The sequence below is a fragment of the Halichoerus grypus genome, chromosome 6, assembly GCF_964656455.1.
Source record: "Halichoerus grypus chromosome 6, mHalGry1.hap1.1, whole genome shotgun sequence".
Taxonomy (NCBI): Eukaryota; Metazoa; Chordata; class Mammalia; order Carnivora; family Phocidae; genus Halichoerus; species Halichoerus grypus.
In genome coordinates, this window is record NC_135717.1 from 16,690,676 (window position 1) to 16,712,459 (window position 21,784).

The window sequence follows — 21,784 nt, forward strand, 5'->3', positions numbered from 1 at the left end:
TAGGAGCACCCCTCCATTTGCTAGATGGGATGCTGCCCAATCCATGTATCATTTAATAGAGTCAATCAGATCTTCAAATTAAAAAAAAAACCCTCTCCATTCTACAAATAAACCATGGCTCAGAAATAAGCACATTGCTCAAGATTACACAGCTACACTTCTGAGTTCATTCAAAACAACAACAAAAAAATGCATTTCCAAATAGCAGCCTCATGATGGTGAAACGATTTTGGTTTTGTTTTGCCTTTCCCTGGCATTCAGTCTTTCTGGATTCCTCTTTTACCTCTGCCTGAGGAGCTCCTGAGTTCAGAACAGATCACGCAGAGATGCGTCAATGAAGCGTAGCGGTTCTAAGGACAGGCCCCAAGAAGGCAGCCCTGGGGAGTCATGCCCTTCACCCTCCTTGTCTTTTGGAAGCATGTGCTGTTACTCCTCCTAGGACCAGCGCATAAGCTCCAAGAGAGCTGGGGTTTTTTTGTTTCGTTTACCTCTGTATCCCCAGCCACGACGTCAGTGGCTGGGATGATCAAAAGAACAGTGGTAGTAGAAAGAATAAAATGCAGTTCTGACCATGAATCAAGTAAGGTAAGAGGGAGCTTTCTGACTTGGGTGCTGATAACAGGGATGGAAATGGGTCGGGCTCGGGGGCACAGCATCTGATCTAGGGGATGACTGGGTATCTAAGTTACTTTTGGGGGGGGTCTAGGAGACATTGGATATACGTATCCAGGAGGTTCTTCTGAGAGTTCCACACCCAAATGTGTAGGGGGACCAGGGAGGTACCTCAGTAGTGACGATGACTCCTTCCTAAACAAGAGTGGAGGAGACAGTGGCAATCTGGAGAGATCTCAAGGGGCAGCCATGGAGAAAGCAGGTATAGTGTCAAAAGATTTTTAGATTTTTCTAAAGAAGCTGAAACAAGGACTGCCATGTCTTTCTGGTCAACCGTTTCTGATTTCTGTTCGAACAGTCAAGGCTTGGGCCTTCCCTAGAGGCCTTGGGCATGTGTAGCAGAGAATGCTGGCGGCCATCTTCCCTAAGGTGATGGGTACAGTGGAACAAGACAATTCTGGGCGGCTCGGGTGGGAGCCAGCCTCTCTAGCTCGGTTCAGTCACTTGGTTTTTAATGACTACATCAAAAAAATAACATTAAGTGTAAAAAGGCAGTTGCAAAATCATACATCTCACAGGATCCCGTTTTTTTCACAGTATTTGAAGCATACAGCTAGAAAAATAACTAGAGGAAGATATATTCCTGACAATTAGTAGTGGTCACCTCTGACGGGTGAGATTATAAGGCACTTTCCCTTTGTACTATGTATTTGTATTCATTTTATAGTGACCATATATAAAAGAAAAACCAACAGTTTCTAAAAAAAAAAAATTGTACGTCTTTTCTAACAGAACTACGCGTGTACATATGTGTAGGTAAACACACAGAAACGGGCCTGAAGAGCATAGACCAAACGATTGAGTGGTTACCTCAGGAAAGGCACAAGGCTTAGCATGGGTTGGCAGGTAAACGGGAAACTTAGTTTTGCTATTCTTCTGTATTATTTGAATCCTGTATAATATGTACTCCTGGGTTGTAGAAACTGTGAAAAACTTCAATGCCCAATGCTCCAATCTATCCACCCACAAGTAAAAGAACAGCTCTCCCAGGTGGGAGGCAGGGGGAACCTCCATCAGGACATGCCTAGTACTGTCCTCCCTCATCCCTCCCTGACCCAGTACCCCCCCCGCCCCCCCCAGATGACCCACACACACTGAAAGAGCAGGCAAGGGGCCTCATTGTAACACTCATTTTTATATAAATATCCGCAAGTCATGTTACAGAATAAGCCCCAGCGGGGAAAAAAGTCAACGTTACGTTTCTGTTAAACTGAGCCCTGCCTTCTAGGTCGGGCCCCAGCCTGGGGGTGCCTGCTGCTTTGGGAAGGCTGGGGCTGCCGCCGAGAGGCTGCTGAAGGAGCTGCCTGTGTGGCCCGCCCCCGGGCCGACCCCCTTCTTTGGTGTGTGGTACATGGTGACCTTCTCTGCCCACCTCCCCAGCCTAGGACAGGGTTCTGGGGAACAGGGTTCTGGAGGGCAGGGCCCAGGAGTCCTGGGGGCACTTGGAAATGGAGTAGGGGGACTGAGCCACTAAGAGGTGGAGTCTGAAGCTTAGAGATTGAGCCTTTTGGGGGTGGTGGCACACAGAGGTAACAGGAACAAGTGGGGGGGGACCTGGGCTGTCAGCCAAGCAGGAAGCATCTGCCCTTCTTTCCAGCCTAGGTACCCAGGTCCCTTCCCCTGTTGCTCTGTCTCCTGCTGACTCCATATTCCCAGGGATATAAGCCCTGGGTTCCTGCCTGTCCCCTCCCAGCTCTCCCTCTACAATCCCCCCTCCCCCCACAGAGAGGCCAGAGGCTAGGAACACAGCACCAGTCTGAGGATTTAATTAACCAGGAAGGGGGATTATTGGGAGGGGCACCCCTGTAAAAATGTACAAAAGGTCTGGGGGGCTATGTGGAAGGGGAGATAAATATGTACATGGAACCCCCCTTCCGTTAGCCCCTCCTCCCCCAGCCCTGAGAGGGCATGAGGACTTGGGTGGTAGGTGAAGGGGAGGGGGGGCACTTTGGCCTCTGGCTTAGTGAGCCCTTGGGGAGGCAGGCCAAGGGCCTAGGGGCCCTCAGAGGGGGTGATGGTGTACCTCAGGAGATCACGAGCTACGACCTCTGACATGACCCCCACTCTCACCTCTCGTACACACACACACACACACACACACACACACCCCTCTCTCTAGAGGCTTGTGACCTCTGCCCTCCCGGTGACCCCAAGGTCCATCTGATGCTTGATCTTGTGGGGGTGGGGGCTTCTGCTCCCAGGTTCCATGACCTCAGAGGTGGCTGGTGAGGTCGTGACCTTTGCCCTCCAGCCCTGGCTTGAAACCTCAGCTCTAGGACCTTGTCAAAAGGAAAGGGGGATGGAGCTTTGCCCCCCCCCGCCCCTCCCCTCCCCTCACCTGTCAGCCCGGGCCGGGCCGGGGGCCCTCGGTGGGGAACTGGGCCGGGGGGCGGGCACCAGCGGAGGCGGCGCGCCCAGAAGGGCTCCCGGGGGGGTCTTGCTGAGGAGGTGAGGGGTTCCCGGGGCCGCGGTGGGCGGCGGCGGCGGCGGCGGGGGCGCCAGGCGGCCGTACAGCAGGGGGTGGGCCGGCTCCAGGCCGTAGAGGCGGGCGGCGGCCACGGCGCCGGGGCCCGTCAGCTCCTCGCCGGCCTCGTAGAAGCGGGGCGGCCTGGCCAGGCGGGGCGGCCCTGCCAGCCAGGTGGGCTCCAGGAAGCCGGCGCAGCGCTCGGGGGGGCTAGGGCCCAGAAAGGGGGGCGGCCGGGGCCTCTCGAACAGCAGGTGAAGGCCCTGGGGCCCGGCCGTGGCGGCGGCGGCGGCGGCGGCGGCGGCAGCGGCGGCGGCAGCAGCGGCGGCGGCGGCGGCGGCGGCCTCCTCCTTCCGCTCTTCCTTTACCCGCACCGACTCCTTGGCCGGCCTGGCCCCTTCCTCGCCGGTCCGGGCCTTGGGAGTAGCGGGAGAAACGCGGAGCTGGGGCCGTGAGAAGGGGAGGTCCCTGGGGAGAGAACGGAGGGCCTCCAGCGGGCGGCGTGGGCGGCGGGGCGGACGGGGCGGACGGGGCGCACGGGGCGGGCAAGCACACCTGTCTTTCTCCTCCTTGGGGAGAGAGGGCTCCCTCCGCTCCACAGGCCGCTCCTTGTCTGAGCCTGGTGTCCGCGCCGCCTCAGGGGGCCGGACCCAGGCAGGAAAGGCCAGAGGACTGCGGTGCAGGCGGCCCCATGGGTCTGGGGGAGAGGCGAAGGCTGGCGGGGCCCCTGGGCTTTCTTTCTGGGCAAACACGGCGCCGGAGTCTGGACACAGGGGGGAAGCAGAGAGTGACAGGAGCCGCGAGGAGGAGGAGGCCCCACTCAGGGACCCCCCCCCACCCCCACCCCCCCAAGCCCACTGCCAAGCCGCCCGCCCGCCCGGCCCCACCCGTACTCACTGAATGTAGGGCTGCCCAGGCCTCCAAAGGCCCCGTTGGAGAGGGCAGCCAAGGAGGCGAAGCTTGTGGGACGCCCAAAAGGATCTGTGGGAGGAAAGGGGGATGGTCAGAGCACTGGGCTGCCGGCTCTGAGCAGGCACCAAGGGACCAAGACTGGCAGGGAAGAGGCAGTTCGGGAGCAGGCCCCAGAGCCCCTGGCTGCCTGGTCTTGGTTGTAACAACAGGGTGCTGAGCACTCCCTCGGGCCTTGCAAGACACTGAGCTGTGACGCGCACGGTGTCGTTTAACCTCACAAACGACAAGCCCCACGAGGCAGACAGGACCGCTCCCACTTAAAGATGACGAAACAGGCTCAGAGAGGTGAAGTGACTTGCCAACGGTCGGTCATCTAGCCAGGAAGTGGTACCCCCCAAGCCGGGGCCTCTGTGACTCCAGAGATCAAGCTCTAACCCCACAATCCCCCACACCAGCCCCCCAGACCAGCTCTACAGCAAGCCATCCGCCTGAAGCTCCCTGCCGGCTTCCGCCCACCTGACATGCAGGGCCCTTCCCGACCTGACCCTAGTCTCATGCACGTAGCCAGTCAGAACAACTAACCTATTTATTCCACTACGGGAACGCCCCTCACACTTCCCTCTTCCAGGAACACCTTCCCCTACGCCATCAGGCTCCATACCCTCCTGTCGACCCAGACCCCGGTGAAATCTCCCCGCAAAGCCCGCCGAGACTGCTAGGAGCCGGAGCCGGCGCCGACGTTCTTCCCCGGGCCCGTAGAACCTTCCTCCAGCCTCCTCGCCCAGGTGGCACACTACCCCTCGCACTGGCTAGTTCAGAGAGCATCTGAGCTGGCAGAGCCTGGCAGTCCCTCTGCCCTGCCCTATCCCATTTCATAGGTGATGAGATCAAGGCTCAGAGGGATTAGAGTAACTCGTCCAAGGTCACAAACCTAGTGATCTTATTTCTGGGGCAACTTCAACCCCCATTCCGGCTGCCTCTCTGGTCTAATTTCCATCCCCAGCTTGAGAACGCCTGAAAGTCAGGGACCAGGCTGGGGTTGCCCAACATGCCCTTGGCTCTTACCAATGTGGGTGCTGGGGCTCAGAAAGGGTCCGTGGGCCCCGGGAGCTGCCGTGAAAGGGTTGGCTGCAGCGTGGACGGCACCTGGGGCAGAGAGGTGGGAGATTCTGGTGAGGCTGAGTGGGCGCAAGGTGGGCCTTGGGCTAGAGACAGGGAACCTCAAGCCCCGAGAGGGCTGGCCAGACTCACCAGTCGCAGTGAAGAGGGAGGCAGCCGGGTGGGAGAGCTCCTGCCCAGGGGGCAGGGCCCCATAGGGCCCCGGAAGGCAGGGCAGGAGGTCGTTCCGAAAGTCAAGCTTGTGGGAGTCGCCCTGCATGGGACAGGGAGAGGGGTGGTGAGTGAGGAGCCAGGTGAGGTCCCGCTCTTGCTCTTCCACCCCTAGGTCCCCTCCAAGGGCTGGCTGGCGCCAAGATGGGGCTTGGGTGCCTAGCCTCCGCCTCTCTCAGCGCCTTCTCGGACCATCCCCCCTAGGTAGCCAGAGAACCTAGTGCTAACTGTGAAAGAGCTCAGGCAGTGACCAGGGACAGGAGGGGATGTTTCTGGCCAAGATTCGGCCAAAGGCAGATGCCCAGGGCTCAGGCCAGCCCACTCGCCCCAGCCCTCCAGCCCCAGTACCTTCATCTTTTCCTGGTGTCTCAGGATCATGTAAGCCACGCGCACGTGCATGGCACACCACTTCCCTGGTTTCTGCCGCCCCAGAAGGATAACCAAAGGGAAAGGGAAGGAAAGAACGTTCACTCATCACCCACTCCAGGCCTGGTCCTCAGCCCAGCCTTTCCACACAACATCCCCATTCATCATCCCTACAACTGAGGGATGACTAGATTCATTTCATGGCCTAGGAAACTGAGGCTCAGAGAGATAAACTGCCTTGCCCAAGGTCCCATAGCCAGTTACGTCGGAACCCAGGTCTGTGGCATGTAAGCCTTGCCCTTTCTGGTGTTCCACATGTGGCTGCCTCCACGTCTTGGGCTGCTCGCTCAGTGGACTTCTCGCTCATTCCCAAATAAGACCCGCCCTCAGCCAAACACCCTGACACCAGCCCCCAGCCTCATGCAGCCTGAGGTCCTCACCAAACTCACCCTCAAAGGTGGCCGGAAATGGTCGGGGATCTGGGGATGGCAAAGCAGAGATTGGCGGCGATTCAGACCTGTTTACTGTCCTGGGCACCTCATCTCCATAGTCCCTAATCCCCACCCAAACACTGGAGACCTTGTGTGGCTCCCTCACGCCCTTCCTGCTCCTGTCAAGACCCCTTTCCCCATCTTTCCCACTCTGGGCATCTCCCTTCCAGCCTTAAGTTCCTGAATCAGACCCCAAGGACGTGCCCTGCTTGGAAGACTGGGGAGTGGGTTAGCGGGCAGGCAGGACAGGTTTCTCAACCAGAGAAACTCTCCTATTAACAGCTTTATGTCATGAGGCTCTGCTTAAGATTTCTTTAGAAAAAAACCTTTACTGCCACTACAAGACACTGCATGACATCTGGTCTAGTCTCCCCTTTAGGAAACACATCCTGTGCTTTTCCCGATGTTCCCAGAACCACGGGCTGGAAGGCTGCTCCCTGTGCCACTTCACAAAGGGACAGCTTATCTTTTCATTGTTTTACGGACAGGACTTCCTGGTATGATGTCATTTGAAAAAAAAAAAAAAAGATTTTTGTGACTTAAAAGATTTGAACACTCCTACAAAAACCACTGTCCTAATGATCTTATTTCTGGGGCAACTTCATGAAATTCCTATTCCTCGTGCCTGGGAAACCTTGTCAGTTACAGCCATTCCCTCTCATCAGATTCTCAGGGATACCCCCGATCGTACATTAAAGGGAACGATCAGTGGTTTGCTCTCAATCAACCCTGCTCTCCCTCAACAGATACTCTAGTTCCCCCAGGACCTGCCTCGGCCCCCCTCACCTGTGTCCCCTTTTGGGGAAGCCCGCTTGGCACTGGCCCCAGTCGTGGTGGCAGCTCGGGGTTCGTGCTCTGGGAAAGGGGAGGGATCAGTCAGGAGAGCTGGCACCAGGCATAAAAGGGGTCTGGAACCAAGGCTGGGGGCTGGGACAGGGAGGGAGCATGGCTCTGAAGAAAGCTGGGTCCACAAGGGGAGGGCAGGAGAACAGGCATGGCTTTGGGAAATGGAAGAAGGTATGTGGATCTGGGGGTGGGGGGTGGGGTGTGTGGTGTCTGGGTTTGTAGGGGGTGGGAGGTGGTGGTGTTTGGATTGGGAGCTCACCTTGGGCTGGAAGGCCCCCTGCAGGGAGCCAAAGGAGACAGCCGGCGGGAGGCCCGGAGGTAGGCCGGGCACTGCGGGAGGGAAGGCCGAGTACGGCTGTGGAGAGAAGGGGACTAGTCCAAGCCGGGGTGGAGGTGCAGCCCACGTCTGGTCTGCCCATCAGTCCTCGGGCCTCCACCCTAAAACCCCCCAGGGAGCTGTCCCAGGCTCAAGGCTCTTGCTTTCGAAGCTGAAGACTGGACCCCAACAGTCAGGGCCACACACCTTGAAGCGTCTGTGCCCACACGCCACGCCACACACACACACACTCACATTATGCCGGAAAAGGCCTTCCATCTTTCCTGGATATTTCTCAAACTAGGGAAGAGAAGGGAAGAGTAAGCTGCCAGCCAGGGACCCAGGACCTTCCCCTGGAAGCCACGCCCTCCCCCCCAGTCTCCGGGCCTCATCGCTGGCCCAACGAGGAGCTCACCATGTGGGGGCCGTGGGGCGGCAGCAGGCCCGGGGGGTAAGGGGTGAAGTGCTGGTGGGTGTGCTGGTGCGTGTGCTGGTGCTGGTGGTTGTGCTGGTGGAACTGGAAGGCCAGGGGCCGGGCCGAGCCCCCTGCCCCCACCACCTCGGGGCCACCCTGGGCATTCAGGTAGCGAGAGTTCAGGTCCTGGCCGATCAGGTCCTGCTCTGTGGGAGGGGAGGGGGAGAAGGCTTTAATGTCTGTCGCCACCAGGTCAGCCTCCTTGGGCCTGGGTGACTGGCCTTCCCTTCTGGCCTTGAGCCACTCCCTCCTCAAGCCCTGATATCTGTTGAGGTCCAGATGCCCCAAAGCCGACTGGGCCCAAGCCCGGGGCCATGGCCCCCCCCGCCACCCACCCCGGCCAGGACCCCAAACTCACCAGAAAGGGCGTTAGCAGCTGAGGCCCCAGGGTGCCCTGGCACCTGCAGCAGGGGTGGGGGTGGGGGCAGGGTGGGGCCAGGGGAGAACAAGGAGGGGTGGTGGGGTGGTGGGGGGGGCCGCAGCCCAGGAGGGGGAAAGCTGTGGGTGGACAAAGGCAGGGGCAGTGAGGGCGTCGGGGGCCGGTGGGTGAGCTGCGCGGACGAGGAGGAGGCAGATGAGGAGGAAGAGGACGAAGAGGATGATGAGGGGGGAGGCTGAGCCACGGGAGGGGCCAGGGCCTTGGGGGGCGGCCGTGAAGAGCTGGGGAGAGAAGTGGGGAGATGAGTGAGGGGTTGGGAGGTGCCAGCTCTGACGGGAGGGGGTCAGAAGCCTGGGCGATACCTTGACCCTGGTTCTCCAACATGGAAGGTGGTAGAACCCGGCCCCCAGGACCCCCCACCCCCGCCCGGGGAGCCCATCCTCACACTGAGGTACCCCCCACACCCGGCAACCCCCTCTCTCCCCCTCTCTAGGTCTCTTCCACACAGCTGCCTTGGACGTCTCCGGCCACATGACTTGCCCTTTCCTGACTCAACCGCAGCACAAAACACGTCACTCACTTTGACGCTTCATTACAACAGGCCACCTGGGTTCCCACCCTAAGACAGTGGAAGCAGCACCTCACTGGCCTGGCCTAGGCGTCAGACGACCTGAATTCTAGGCCCGTCTGGCCATTAACACCCTGGGTGACCTTGAGCAAGTCACTGCCCCTCTCTGAGCCTTAGTTTTCTCAAGAACAAGAAAAAGGACGGTAACGATGACAATAATAGAAACAGCACCGATAATAGTAATGGTATCAGTGACTCTTACCCTTTAGCGAGCACTTACTGCAGGCCAAGTGCTGGCACCTGCTTTACACGCTAATCCAAATCTCCACCATGTCACACCACCTTCCCAACTGCTGCCGCATCCACGTAACCACCTGTACCGTTTACTTCTTTCTTTCACTTAACTCAGTTTCTTGCTTTTTTACTGAGCCTCACCCAAGCAATACGTGGGAAATCAAAGGGTTGAGGTACTAATCGTGTTTTTCTAAAGCCCGTTAACAGCTAAAAAAATTTGCCCCCGTAACAGCTGAAATGATCTCGCATATTGGTAACAACGCACGTACACACTTTGGGAAACACTGAATGAACTCATCATCGATCCTCACGATGGCTTTACCAGGATAAAGGTACCATTACCGTTTCTTTTTTACAGAAAGGGTAAGTTGAGGCTCAGAGAGATTAAGTGGCTTGTCAAAAATCACACAGCCGCTAAGTGGCGGATTAAGAATTTGAAACCAGATCTGGCTGACAGCAAAGCCAGCACCCTTAATCATCATGTCAGCATTTCCCAAAGTACGTTCCGAAGAACACTATTCCTAGCAGATGTGTCTTGCAAAAAGGTCTCACCAGCACATAAAGTTGGGAATCGGCACCAAGCGGGCTCCCCTGCACGGGAACGCCAGGTGAAACGGTTCTGCTAAGTCCTGTCAGCAAGTGATCACTTGACGTTTCTTTCACCCAGTGTCTCTCAAGCTTTTCAGCCTCAGAATCCTTTTTTCAAGTCACATCCCGCAGGTACCATCCCATGTCCCAGCCACACAGGGGTTGGCGCCCAAGTGGCCAGGCCCTTGCAGAGCAGACCAAACCCCGGACCACCCACCTGCCAGTGCTGAGGTCCAGACTGCTGCCGTAGGGAGAAGTGCGGAGGCCGAAGGGCGAGACCCGGAGCTGCAGCTGGGGCTGGGGGGGGGGTGGCAGACTGGGGGCGGCCGGCAGGGCTGCAGGGGGTGAGACAGGAGGCCGAGGGGCCGGTGGAGGCGGTGGTTCCTTCGGGGGGAAAGGCACTAGCAGCGGGTCGGGCCCTGGGGGCTGTTCCTGGCTCCGCTCCAGGCCCGACACTTTAGGGACTACGGAGAGTTTTGCTTCACAGTTCCCATTGAAGGCGCCGTGGGGGCCCGAGGCTGGGAGGAAAGCACAGCAGACGTACTCAGCTGAGGCCCACACTCCCCCAATTTCCCTCCCTCGTCTCCAACCCCAGCCCTTAAGACCAACCTTTGCTGGTTGAGACAGTAAAGGATGGGTCGAGGTCATCATCGGAGACCTGGGGAAGAAGGGCAGGGACAGGGTCAGGTTCTGGTCAGGCGAGGCCCTCACCCAGGAAGGCTAACAGCCCCCGGAGCCTGCTAGGAAGTGGCAGTGGGGGCAAGTCTATTCCGTCAGCGTAGATGAAATCCAGCAAAGCCTGTGGGCTTCGGGGGGCCTGTGCTTGGGGAGAGGGGTAGGAGAGCTGAGCCTGAGAATTTGATAGGCCAGGAGGACTGAACTGAGGCGGCATTTACGTTGCAGAGAAGCAGGCACATCAAAGCCAAGACGTCAGGTACCGCTAAGCGCTGGCCCACGTGCCTGCCTGCCTTACAGATCTGTTTGGCTCACGGGTGTCAGCAAAAACCTTTTAAACTAACTGCTGATATTTACAAATCCACGAATTGCTCATAAACACTCAGACTTGCAGGTTCTCTTAAGAATTGGCTCCTCTTCTTGCATGGCAACAATTAGCTAGGACCAGACAGTGGTCACCTCCCTTAGACAGACAAGAACTCTGGTTCACCACAGTCCCTGTCCAGCCAACTTTTTAAACTAAAACAAGACACACATCAGGGAATACAAATTCAGTTGTTACAGGGGTAGAGCATGAGTTGCTAGAACACATTATTTCAAAAGAAGCAAATCTGACCTAACGATAAACTGAAATGCAACATTCTAAGACACGTTCTTACGCTGACCACAATGGTTTAGTGTCCTCGCTGCCACAACCGTGGTCTCTGCTCAGATTCTAATCTGTGAGAGACTAACAGCAAGCAGGAATGACCAGCTCAGTTCGACAGCCACCTGAATTTCTGTGGAGAACCACTGGTATCTCCAAGGGCTTTGGAAAAGATGGTACTCCAAGGCACGGGCTTTCTATTCTTTGGTCAACTGGCTCTAGTTACCAAAGAAAAAAAGTCTTTTACCCATTCAATCTGCCCGCCCTCCGACTCCCCGATCCAGTCATGGCTCAACCTATGTTCCCCACTGAAAGGCAGGCTCTGTCTGCCGCACATAGGAGACCTCTAAGCTAGAATTCACTTTACAAATTACAACATTACCCACCCAACAAGTTCTAGCCCTACTCACCCTCTCGTCCAGATCGCTTTCTGCATCACACTGGGGAAAAGGAAAGACAGGTGTCACAAGAGGGAAGAAGAGTGGGGCCCAAGGGAGAGAGGGGACTTTCAGAGAGGAATTGAGAGGGGGGGGGGCCAGTACAGGTGGAGAGCACTTACTATGTATCCAGCTTCCACAGAATGACGGGAGGAGGCCTGAGAAAGACCAGAGTCCAGACATAAGGAAGGCTGACTGGCGAGGCCTTTGGATAAAGTCTAAACTCCCTAGCAAGGAACTCAAGGCCCCTCACGACACACTCTCAATCTCTTTCTAGCTGCTTCTGCTATGGCTCACCCCTGTTCCCAACGCTCTCGCCATTTTCTGAATATATTCTCACATCTCTGTGCTCTTGCTCAAAACAACTTTGTGCGTTTCTCCTCTTAGCAAACTTATGACTATCCTTCAAGGCCTGACTAAGACATCCTAGGGGGCTTTCCCTAACCACAACCCTCCTCCCATCCCCCAGGCAGAATGAGTGGCTTCCTCATGTGGGTTTCTGCAGCATCTCTCCCAGATCTCTGCCTTCTGTAGCTTCTCAGGTTTTGATCTAGGTATTTGCTCAGATTGTTTCTTTTTTGCTAAACTGCTATTGCCTGGAAAGATCTGAGACCATATCTAATTCATTTAGAATTCCATTAAGTCTAAACATCTCTGATTAATCAACATGTTTGAAATAGACAAAGCCAGGCAAAAGCGGAAAAGTCTGACTGTGGGCATGTCTCCATCAGACCTGGATTGAGGAGTGAGGGCTTAAATTTGCTCTGCCTTCTTCTCTGCTATTTGAGAGTAAAATCACTGTTTATGATGGGCAGTAGCACTGCTGATGGAAAACAAGTCTATATGAAGGACATTCTATCCAGAGTTTTAAAGGACAAGGATCTATGACAAGCTCACCTCTTTCCTTCTCCGTTTATTGGGCCATTTTCGGGCCCGATCCCCAGAGGGCCGGCCAGGCTCCCGATCAGAGCTGTCCCCTGGCTCCCCAGTGGCCCCACTGGAACCCCCCCTCTTCCGCTTCCCAGAATGCTTCAGCCGATGTTCCAGTCGCTCTGGGGGCTGAAGAGATGCATCCTTCTGTGGAGGAGGAGGTGGGACTAAAGTAGATGGAGAAAGAAATCTCCCGACCTCTCTAGGGGTGACCAAGCTACCAAAGTGGCTCTCAGGCCGGGTAACCTGGCTGGTCCCTGGAGACTAACTCTACCTCCTCCCACCCCAGGGTGGGGCAGAGACCCGGCCAGAGGAGCCGGTTGCTCTGGTTTGGGGTGCCAGCATTCCCCCCCCTCAACTCCACCCACTCCAGGCACCATACTCTTCTCTCCGCCCCTCTGAAGCCCCCAAAGGTCCCCAGCTCCATCAGGCCCCACCTGCAAGGCCTCAAGGCTGGCGAAGCTGGCGATGGCGAAGCCATCGATCAAATCCTCCTCCTCTTCTTCCTCCTCCTCAGGCTCCTCCTCGGCCTCCCCGTCGTCTGCGCCCCCCTCCTCCTCCTCCTCCTCTTCCTCCCCGCGGCTGCCCGAGCCGGCAGGCCGCTTCCGAGCTCGGGGTCGCGGGGGCCGAGGCCTGGGACGGGGCCGCCGTCGTCTCGGGCCTCCGGGCCGCTCTCCGGACGAAGCTGACGACCAAGGCCTGGCGGGCGGTGGCGGCGACGAGGAGGACGAGGAGCCGCGCGGGGCGGCCAACAGGGCCCGGGGCGCATCGCCGCCGGGACCTCGGCGGCGCCGCTGCTCCCGGTCTCGGTCTCGGCGCGAGCAGCGCCGCCGCCGCCGCTCCCCCTCGGCGGCCCAGCCCGGGCCCGGAGCCGCGGCCGCTGCCGTCTCCATGGCGACCGCCCTCAGCGCCGCATCCGGAGGCGGCGGGGCCCGAAGCGGCCTGTCCGCAGGCCCGGGGTCGCAGGCGCGGCGCTGGCGGCTGCACAGGGACGAAAAGGCCACGGCTTCCCCTTTAAAGCAGGATCTACTGGCCCCGAGCTTGCCCCAAGGCCAAGGCCCGGGGAGCCGGCGCCGCCCCCGGGGCGACAAGCCCGAGGGCCCCCCCTGTGGGGCCGGCGGGGCCGAGAAGGCGAAAACGGGGCGGCCGTCCCTTTAAGGCGAGGCCTCAAGTTGTCCAGCCCCTGACCCCTTTAAGACGACCCGATGGTGTCCAGCCGGCCTAGTGCGGTGGCCGCCCCCTGCCAGGGGTCGAGACAAGTCTCCCCGAGGAAGAGGAAGGGCCACCCCTTTAAAAGGGACCGAAAGCTCGTCCCGAAACGCAGACCTCCCCTTTAAAAGTGTCTCCAGTCCTCCGGCTAAAAGAGGCCACCCCTTTAAGGAGTCCAGGGTCCTCCAAACAGCAGGCCGCCCCTTTAAGGGCTCGGGAGTTAAGTTTCTGGTCCTCCACCAAGCGGCCACTTCCCCTTTAAGCTGAGTTTAAAGAACTTCTTGCGTGGGGGAGAAAAGGAGGTGAGAATCCCCACTCGCTCCAGCTCTCCCAACAGCACAGTTCTCAGTTTGTCAGCTTCTGTTCGATGGCTTTCCCTTTAAGGTTGCCGATGTAGTCTGCCGAGTTCACCGGCCACCCCTTTAAGGAGATTTAAAGGGGCCTCCTCCAGACCCGGCTCTTCCAGCCTCCGCCTCCGGTCGCCATGAAAGGCTGGGGGGGGGGCGGGGCCGCGGGGCCAGCCCTCCAAAGCCCCGGATGTGAGGCAACGGTGACGGGTAGAGCTTCTCTGTCTGCCGACATAAAAGTCTCTTCCTCCTTTCCTCCGTCTCTGCCTGACTTGCGCCGTAAGGGATCCGGAACGGCCGTTGGGAGGCGGGGGAGCTCCAGCGCACCCTCCTGTTTTCTCCTTTGGCGTCTTGAGCCTCCTCTCCGCCAGGACTTCCCTGCCCCTCCTCCCTCTTCCTCCTCAGCCTACGCCTCCTTCCTCTCTCGGCCTCCTCCCACTCTCCGCCCCCTTCCCCTCGCCCTTCCACAAGCTTAGTCGTTGATAGGTTGAGAAGTGTACGACAAGGCGAAGGGCGGAGTCAAGCTCCGGGGAGTGGGCAATATGTAACCGCCCTCAAATCTTGGATTGGGTATACGTCAGATTAGCCCCGCCCCTCATCGGGTCTTGTGACTCGACTGGTTAGAAGTAGGCGCTTGGGGCGGTCCCCCAGGTGACCCCGCCTCTTCCTGCTCTCTGTTCATTGGTCCGTCTTCAGACAGCGCCGAGACCAAGAGTCGTGATGTAGTGCGCGAGTCCTAGGGGCGGTTGGCCGCTTGGGGGCGTGTGGCCGCGGAAGGTTCCTCTCGACTGCCAGTTACGTCGTCTCCGCCTTTCCGCCGCTTGGCTTAGCCCACAGGCCGCCTGGCTTCTCGCGCACGCGCGTGGTGGTACTGTTGAGCGGCTGGCAGCTCAGCGGGATCCCCCGCGGTGCCGGGCGGCCCGAGCACGCGGCGTGCCTTGCGAGCGCCAGACGCGCTGGGACGGAAACTGCGTCCCGTTATCGCTCCCTTCAATGGGAGAGTGCTGGCTTGTGGTGTCCGCGTGCTAATAAGGAAACAAACACCGTGCGTTCGTGCGCCGGCTACTTTTGTCACATGTTAACTCACTTGGCAGTAAGAATTCTTTTAGGAAGGTACTGCTATTAGCCCCATTTTACAGAGGGGGAGGGGAATTGATGCACATTTCGTTTCCTACACAGGATTTGGACTCAAGCCTAACTCCACAGTCTGTGCTCTTAGCCACTGCTCTAGTCTGCCTCTAAGTTTCAAAAGATGGAGAACGCCACTTCTGGCCTCTGGTTGCCTGGGTTACCGTTTTAATGAGGACATTACATTATAACACTCAACTTGCTTGCTTTTTTTTTTTTTTTAAGTAATCTCTACACCCAACGTGGGGCTTGAACTCATGACACCCCGAGATCAAGAGGTGTGTGCTCCACCATCTGAGCCAGCCAGGCGCCCCTCAACTTGCTTTCTTATGTGTAAAATGGGTGTAATTCCCTTTCACAGGGCTATGTGCAAGTCAAGTACATATGACAGGTTGTTGGAGGTGCTCAATTACAGCTGATTACTTTTATCTCTTGAATCCAGAAGCAAGTCCTGGCCTGCATGTTAGGAGGAATTCAGAGCCATCTTGATCAAGGCCTTGGTCCACTCTGGGTCCCTCAGTCTCCTCCTTGCTGTAAGTGAAGTTAGAGAACCCTGAGCAGGGTCCAGGGTCACAGTATCTTCTGGAGCAGGTTCCGAAGTATCCCTCCACACAGGAAAATTCTCAAATCAAGGAAGTAGCTCCGATGACCATTCCCCCACTTCTTCCTGTACCCAACCCTCATTGTCTTCCCTGGCACCTCCCCCATTTCCCAGTCTTTGGGGGCCAAAGTAGAAACATCAGGCAGTACCCTCAATCAATCTCAAACTCGGCTAGAGACATACAAAAGGATCAGAAACATATCGAAAACTTTACTAGAAATATAGAGAAAAATATATAACTGCCCCAGATGCTTCAGGACGGATGAACAAACAGATGGAGCTCCTAGGTCCGATGGGGCCGCTCCCTATCCACTTCCTCCTCTTCCAGGAGTAAGGCATCCAGCTCCTCCAGCCGCTGCTGCAGCAGAGGTTCCACATCTGGGCTGGGGGCCAGGCTGGGGGTAAGGGTCCTGCCAGCTGCAGCCCGGACCCCACGAGAGGGCCGCCGGGATCGAGGAAGGCTGCTGTCCCGAAATTCTACAGCCCGCCGAAGCTTCTTTGAGCTGGTGAAAATCAAAGTCCCGTTGCGCTCCCGGGGTTCCTCAAAGATGGTCTCAAAGGTCCTGGACCAGGCAGGGAGGGGTGCTGGTTACCAGCATGGCCCCTGGTTCCAGCCTTCCCTCTATCACCCCCAAGCCTTCAAAGTTTCTCACCTCCTGGTTGTAGGCGACTGATAATTCTTGTTGGTATAAATTTCTTCTAAGCTGAACTCCTTCTTGTTCAACCTGGGAGCAAAGAGCAGAGGCCATTGAAAAATCCAGGGCCATTGTACCCTGGAAAAAGGATAAGCAAGGCCTGGTCTATATTTCAGTTTCTGGGACATGCTACGGCCAGGAGTGCTGCCTAAGGCAGACAGATAGTTCTAAATGCAAACCATGTCCAGACCAGATTGACTCCTCCAAGCTGGATTGTGTTCCCTGAGAGGAGACAAAGCCACACTTCAGGGGATCTGAGCCCACAACCTGTTTGGCCAAGGCAGCTCCGTGTACACTGAGCCACTCACCTGATTGGTCGAGGCAGCCCCATTGGTGTAAGGTTGAGCTGAGGACGGGCTGGTGTCCTGCGTATTCTGAATCGAGAAACCTTTCCCATGGTCTGCAAAAATAGGGCAGAGGATAAGGGTGCAGCATGGCCTCAGGTTCCCACCTATCTCCTCCCCACATCTGTACTCCTACCTTGGTCTCAGGGTCTGAAAGCACCTGGTCCTCTGAGGCCCTTGGCTCCTTCCCCTTGGTTGAACCCAACCTGCAGAGAAGGTCAAGGTTCAGGGACAAATAACATTTATAGCAATATCCCCATCTCCTGCCCACTGGATAACAGGGAAGGAGGCTGAGCCCAGACTGTGCCAGGGCTTTAAGAAGGGTTTATCGAGGGGCGCCTGGGTGGCTCAGTCAGTCAGTTAAGTGTCTTACTTCCGCTCAGGTCATGATCTCGGGGTCCTGGGACTGAGCCCCACGTCGGGTTCCCTGCTCGGCGGGGAGCCTGCCTCTCCCTCCCCCCCACTTGTGCACGTGCTCGCTCGCTCTCTCTCTCTCAAATAAATTAATAAAATCTTAGGAAAAAAAAAAAAGAAGGGTTTATCGAGAGCACTACCTGGGTTCTGCAGGTTCAGAGAAGGAGGAGGAAGATGCGGTGGACGAGCAAGATGTGACAAGGGGAGGAGAGCCTCCCACTCCTCCAAGAGGGAAGACCTCTTTCCGGAGACAGGGCCGAGGGGGTGGTGGGGCTCGGGCCATCTCTCCACCACCCACAGTGTGCCGCCGGGGCCGTGACCGGCTTGGCTGGTGTGGAGCAGGGGGCCAGCTGCAGGTATCTGGGCCAGGGGGCCCCAGATCAGGGCAGGAGTGGCTTCGGCCCAGAGAAGGCTTAGAGAGAGGTGCGGGGGGATTGTGGTCCTGGGCCCGCCACTGGCGGATAGGGGGCCGGGGACTGACAGATGCAGTGTCCTCAGTAGCCCCGGACTGCTCGGCCTCTGAAATGGCAATCTTCAACTCCAACTTCATGGGGGGTGATGGGGGTGGGGGCCGTGGGGCTTTGTTGGGTGTGAGGAAGATATCAGCAAAGCTCTCCAGCTTGGAGCGGACGGAACGGAAGAGGGGGGCCAAGCCCCAGGGACTGAGGCGGGGGCGTAAAAGGCTGGACGGCGGTGGGATCGATGGGGGCTCCAGTACAGGATCCCGGGCTGAGGAAAAGGAGAGGCTCAGGTGGGCATTCCTCGGCTGCAAGTGCCTAAGCCCTACTTCACTAGCTTCAGCCCCTCCCCCTAACACTAAGCTTTGCCCACAGAGGTAGAAGCCCACACCTTAAATACTGAGCCCTAAATTTAGGAGTTGAACGTCAGGCCTCTGAAGTCTATACCCCAACTTCACACACCAAACTGCCCTCAGGGAGGGAGATAAGCCTCACCCCCCGCCCCTGCCTTGCCCCTGCCCCTTTTAAGCTCAGCCAGGATTTTCCAGAGCCCTAAATCTCATCCCTCTGAGTCCTTACCTGGTGGTGGGGTCTCTGGAGGGTCTTCAGGCAGGGCAGATGGCTGGAACGGGGGATCCAGGTCCCCGGACGGAGGCATTGACTGGTGAACAATCGTCATGGGCTCAGCTCTGGGGTGAAGGGGCAAAGTAAAGGCTGAGGGAGCTTCCAGGTTCAGATCCCACCTGAGCCAACACCTCCCCCGTCCCTTAAGGCTTCAGAAGGTGCTACAAGGAAGGACTGGACAAGTAAATTCTTGATGCCCTTAGCTCTAGCTGCCTGGACATTTCGGTAATCCCTTCCCCAGCCCTCTTACCTTCTTGCTGGGATGAGGAAGTTGGGAGTCTCATCAGCAAAGCCCTGGATGTAAACAAAGGATGTTCTGGGGGAGGCAGGGAAGCCCCCTACGGCCTCCCTAGCTCCCCACATTCTGACCCTCTCAAGTGTCCAGAAGCCTGCCAGGGTTCACACCAAAGACTTTTTCATATAGGTCTTTCCTCAGCATGTTCCATCTAAAATGCTGTTCTCCTTGCTCTGGGCAAAACTCATCCCAGCTGAACCCCTGACATCCTTACCCCCAAATTCTCATACCTCAGCTGGGGGTCTTGGGCTGGCAATGTCTTCTAGCATCACCACCAGAGTGGGCTGGGGGGTCCAGTCCACCTTTTGTGAAGGGCCCTCCTCTGGGCCAGGGGTTGTCCTTGATCGCCGCCTCAGGGTAGAAGAGGGCCGGTGGATGCGGCTCAAGGGCTCTCGGCATAAGCGCAGTGGGTCGGGAGGCCTAGAGAGGAAACAGGAAGATCAATGGGGCTCCGGTATGCCCCTGGTTTACCCTCCATCCCGCCATGCTCACCTGGTCTGTGAGGACCACGTGGCCTGTTGGGGTGGCAAGGCAGGTGGCTGGCTGCGGACAGAATCCCGTTGGTTGCTGCGGTGCCGTGGGGTGGTGGTCTCTTCTTGGGGCACCAGGGGAACCTAATTGAGGAGGAAGTGTCAAGAACAAGGTGATGAAACGAGGTCAGACTGGACAGGGCCTCCCTGAGCCTAACAGTGCCGTATGCCACAAAAGTGACAGAGATTATGGCTAGAATTCACTTAAGAACCCAAAGAAGTGCGTTGGACCGAATCAGTTCCAGGGCCAGATACTACAGCATCCTGAGCAGCAGTAATCTCAGCCAGGCTGTTTGGAGAAATGAAAAGGAGTGACCTTGGGTGAGTCACTGCCCTATTTGGGGCCTGCTTTTCTAACCTGTGCAATGGAGCCAAAGACCTCAGCCTGCTTCCCAAGAATTGCCTAGACGTTGGGTTGGGAAGAAAGCAAGGGTTTCTCATACTTAAGAGTTGTAGAGATGTGGTTCCAGCCCAATAGGGTTGATGGTGGGGAATGGGCACTGGAGACCCTGCCCAAATCTAGATTGGATTAAGTGAGAGCCAAGTAGGACTCTAGCATTAGGGACGCTGCCTAGCAATGGGTGTGAGAATGAGGTATTTGGATCTCAATTATCCTCACTAGTGATCTGGTCTGACTTTGGTACTGAAGAGGGGGCCTGAGGGAGAAGGGGGCCTCTCAGTTCAGGGGGCTCACCATGTGGGCAGCCATAACATCTTCCAGCACCACAGCCAAAACCCGCCGAGAGGCCTTTTCCAAAGGTGAAGGGGTCGCTAGAGACTGCAGTCTCGGCCGTTTGGGGCTCCTGGCTCCCCATAATGCTCGAGCCAGAGGCTGGCGGCACAGACGTGGCCGGCCAGGTGGACTGGAGGATGAGAGAAGCAGAGGACGGTCGCCTGAGCCTGTCGTTGGCTCTGTGGTTTCCCCGGTACGGCCGCTAGGCTCCCCGTTTCCCGTGCTCAAGACAGGCGGGCGGGGTGCGCTCTCACCTGGAGTCCCCGGGCAAGTCCATGGGGGAAGCGGCGGCTCCGGGGAGTCCCTGGGGGATCCCAGGCTGCAGCCTGGGATGGGGGGGGAGCGGGGGAGCGGGGAGTGAGGGCCAGCCCCTCCCCTGGGGCTCCGCCCTTCATGGTCCGCCCGCGGCTCCCGGTAGCCCACGGGCCGAAGCCCTGGGGCGTGAAAGGGCGCCCCCGGCTGGCCGCCCGGAGCGGATGTCTTCCCGCTGCAGTCGCCCGAGATCAGTGGATCACCCGCGCCCTGACTGGCACTTGCCGGGAGAACCTGGCTTGCAGAGGCCCCAGTGAGCTTCTGGGGCCTTTGTCCCTGCAGAATCCGCCCTGAGATCTCCCGGGATCGGCTGGGATCCCGGTCCTGGGAGGCTCACTTTCCGCCGGATCCCTCTGTAATCCTCATCCACTGCCAGCGAGTGGCCAAGAACTCCGAAGCAATACTCCCACACACCGACGGTTCCCCCTCCCCGCCACACCAGATCCCCTAGACTAGATCCCTGCGGAAAGAATCCTACAGCGCGGTTCCTCCAATGAGACGCCGCGAGGATCCTCCTCTCCCTGTGAGTTTGGGCTCCGCAAAGCTCCACTCAGACAGGGGCGGCCCGAGCTTGAGCATCACGAACTCAGTCCGGATCCCCGGGGATCCACTGTCAAGCAGATACCCCCTTCACTCCAATCCCGGGAGGTCCCGCCCACAGACCCCCTCCTTCCCCCCTCCCCGGCTCCCCGCCCCGCGCTCTCCCCAGCCCGGGACCAGATGGTTCAAATGTTTCCTTCCCTCCCTCCTCCCGCCCTCTCTCCAGCCGCTCGGTGCCCTCCCCCGCGCGCTGCTCACCGCCGCCTCCCGCGGATCCCGGGTCTTCGACGGCTCCCACCTCCGGCTCCTTTAAAACTAGCCTTAGCCAGCACTGCCCAACCGCCGAGGGCCTTCTTCTCCGAGCCCTCGGGCACCGCCCAATCGCCGGTCCGGGTCTTCCGGGGTGGTGAGAAACTAAGTGAAGCCACCTGGCAGCCATCTTCCCTAGGGGCAAGAAGCCAAATTGGGCAGCGCCGCCATTATAGTTGAGGGCAGGTAGATCTGTACCCGATGAACCGAAGTGGACCGGATGGTGTCATTTTCTGAAGGCCAGTCAGTCAGTGGCTGAACACTAGGCCAAGTTTCTTGAGCTACTGAGGCAGCTGTAGTGAATAGAGTGCCGCCACGTTTTTTAAGGGCATCTTCCGGTTCTTTCGTTCTTAGGCCAATAAACGTGAACTGAATACTAACGACTTGTGAAATTCCCAATTTCCTAGAGAGGCCTCACTGAGGGCGGTTCCGGTACCCTCCGGGAATCCTCAAGCGGGTCCCCAGGTCGCTGAGAAGATTTTGGGGCGGGACTAGGAGCCGGAGACTAGGGATAGTGCCAGCTCCGGCCCCAGTGTTTGCGCGACGTCCCGGAGAGCCCGGGCTGAGCCAAAACTGGGAGGAGGCTGGGGGCGTTGACTTTCTTCCCGGAGTTGTGGGGGTTTGTGTGGCCGGCGCCGAGGGCTCAGTATAGGGGCGTCATTGCAGGGCACCCGTAACCACCTTGAATTGCTCGGTGGTGGTCGGCAGCTTTCCTCTCTGAGTTCCGGGCTCCCACGAGCCCTGTTTCAAGGGAAACAGTCCTTAGTAATAGTAGTAGTAGTAATAGTGGTAGTCTTTAGTATTAAGGGATCGGGGGTGGAATCCCCCTGCTTGAGAGGCTGTATCATGAAACGTTT

General features: G+C 57.8%; 2 protein-coding genes across 6 annotated transcripts; both read right to left on the minus strand.

Annotated features, from left to right (window-relative positions):
* Positions 1-1,787: 1,787 nt before the first annotated feature.
* Positions 1,788-14,384, minus strand: FBRS (fibrosin). 2 transcript variants are annotated; one of them, XM_078074589.1, is made up of 18 exons: positions 12,826-14,384; positions 12,356-12,535; positions 11,581-11,616; positions 11,432-11,461; positions 10,310-10,358; positions 9,918-10,035; positions 8,230-8,531; positions 7,812-8,017; positions 7,652-7,696; positions 7,340-7,435; positions 7,021-7,089; positions 6,193-6,222; positions 5,726-5,797; positions 5,300-5,420; positions 5,114-5,194; positions 4,034-4,117; positions 3,692-3,899; positions 1,788-3,604 (listed from the first exon to the last, which is right to left on the minus strand). In XM_078074589.1, exons 1-18 carry the CDS (start codon positions 13,279-13,281, stop codon positions 3,007-3,009), a joined length of 2,781 nt encoding a protein of 926 aa, XP_077930715.1. In that variant the 5' UTR covers positions 13,282-14,384; the 3' UTR covers positions 1,788-3,006. The 2 variants fall into 2 exon arrangements, with proteins under 2 accessions (XP_077930715.1, XP_035930144.2); XM_036074251.2 differs by having other exon boundaries at positions 9,918-10,218; positions 12,826-14,382.
* A 1,479-nt stretch (positions 14,385-15,863) lies between these two features.
* Positions 15,864-21,464, minus strand: PRR14 (proline rich 14). Of its 4 annotated transcripts, XM_036074252.2 has the most exons (12): positions 20,877-21,464; positions 20,021-20,092; positions 19,728-19,896; positions 18,996-19,117; positions 18,734-18,923; positions 18,459-18,502; positions 18,164-18,273; positions 17,267-17,855; positions 16,849-16,918; positions 16,677-16,768; positions 16,327-16,398; positions 15,864-16,236 (listed from the first exon to the last, which is right to left on the minus strand). In XM_036074252.2, the coding sequence occupies exons 2-12, from the start codon at positions 20,041-20,043 to the stop codon at positions 15,957-15,959; spliced, it is 1,761 nt and encodes a 586-aa protein (XP_035930145.1). In that variant the 5' UTR covers positions 20,044-20,092; positions 20,877-21,464; the 3' UTR covers positions 15,864-15,956. The 4 variants fall into 4 exon arrangements, with proteins under 4 accessions (XP_035930145.1, XP_077930718.1, XP_077930716.1 ...); XM_078074592.1 differs by lacking the exon at positions 20,021-20,092 and having other exon boundaries at positions 20,877-21,463; XM_078074590.1 differs by lacking the exon at positions 20,877-21,464 and having other exon boundaries at positions 15,864-16,176.
* Between the last annotated feature and the right edge of the window lie 320 nt (positions 21,465-21,784).

What these genes read in the sequence shown, in the direction of transcription:
- FBRS (XM_036074251.2), bottom strand. Translation starts at nt 13,281, where the DNA reads ATGGAGACGGCAGCGGCCGCGGCTCCGGGCCCGGGCTGGGCCGCCGAG. An exon ending in ATAAACGGAGAAGGAAAGAG is followed by an intron (nt 11,617 to 12,355) that starts GTGAGCTTGTCA and finishes GGTCTTTCTCAG; the next exon opens with GCCTCCTCCCGTCATTCTGT. An exon ending in AGGGGGCCTTCCAGCCCAAG is followed by an intron (nt 7,090 to 7,339) that starts GTGAGCTCCCAA and finishes CCCCTTTCCCAG; the next exon opens with AGCACGAACCCCGAGCTGCC.
- PRR14 (XM_036074252.2), bottom strand. Translation starts at nt 20,043, where the DNA reads ATGGACTTGCCCGGGGACTCCAG. An exon ending in TTCCTCATCCCAGCAAGAAG is followed by an intron (nt 18,274 to 18,458) that starts GTAAGAGGGCTG and finishes CCTTCACCCCAG; the next exon opens with AGCTGAGCCCATGACGATTG. An exon ending in TCCAGAGACCCCACCACCAG is followed by an intron (nt 17,856 to 18,163) that starts GTAAGGACTCAG and finishes CCTTTTCCTCAG; the next exon opens with CCCGGGATCCTGTACTGGAG.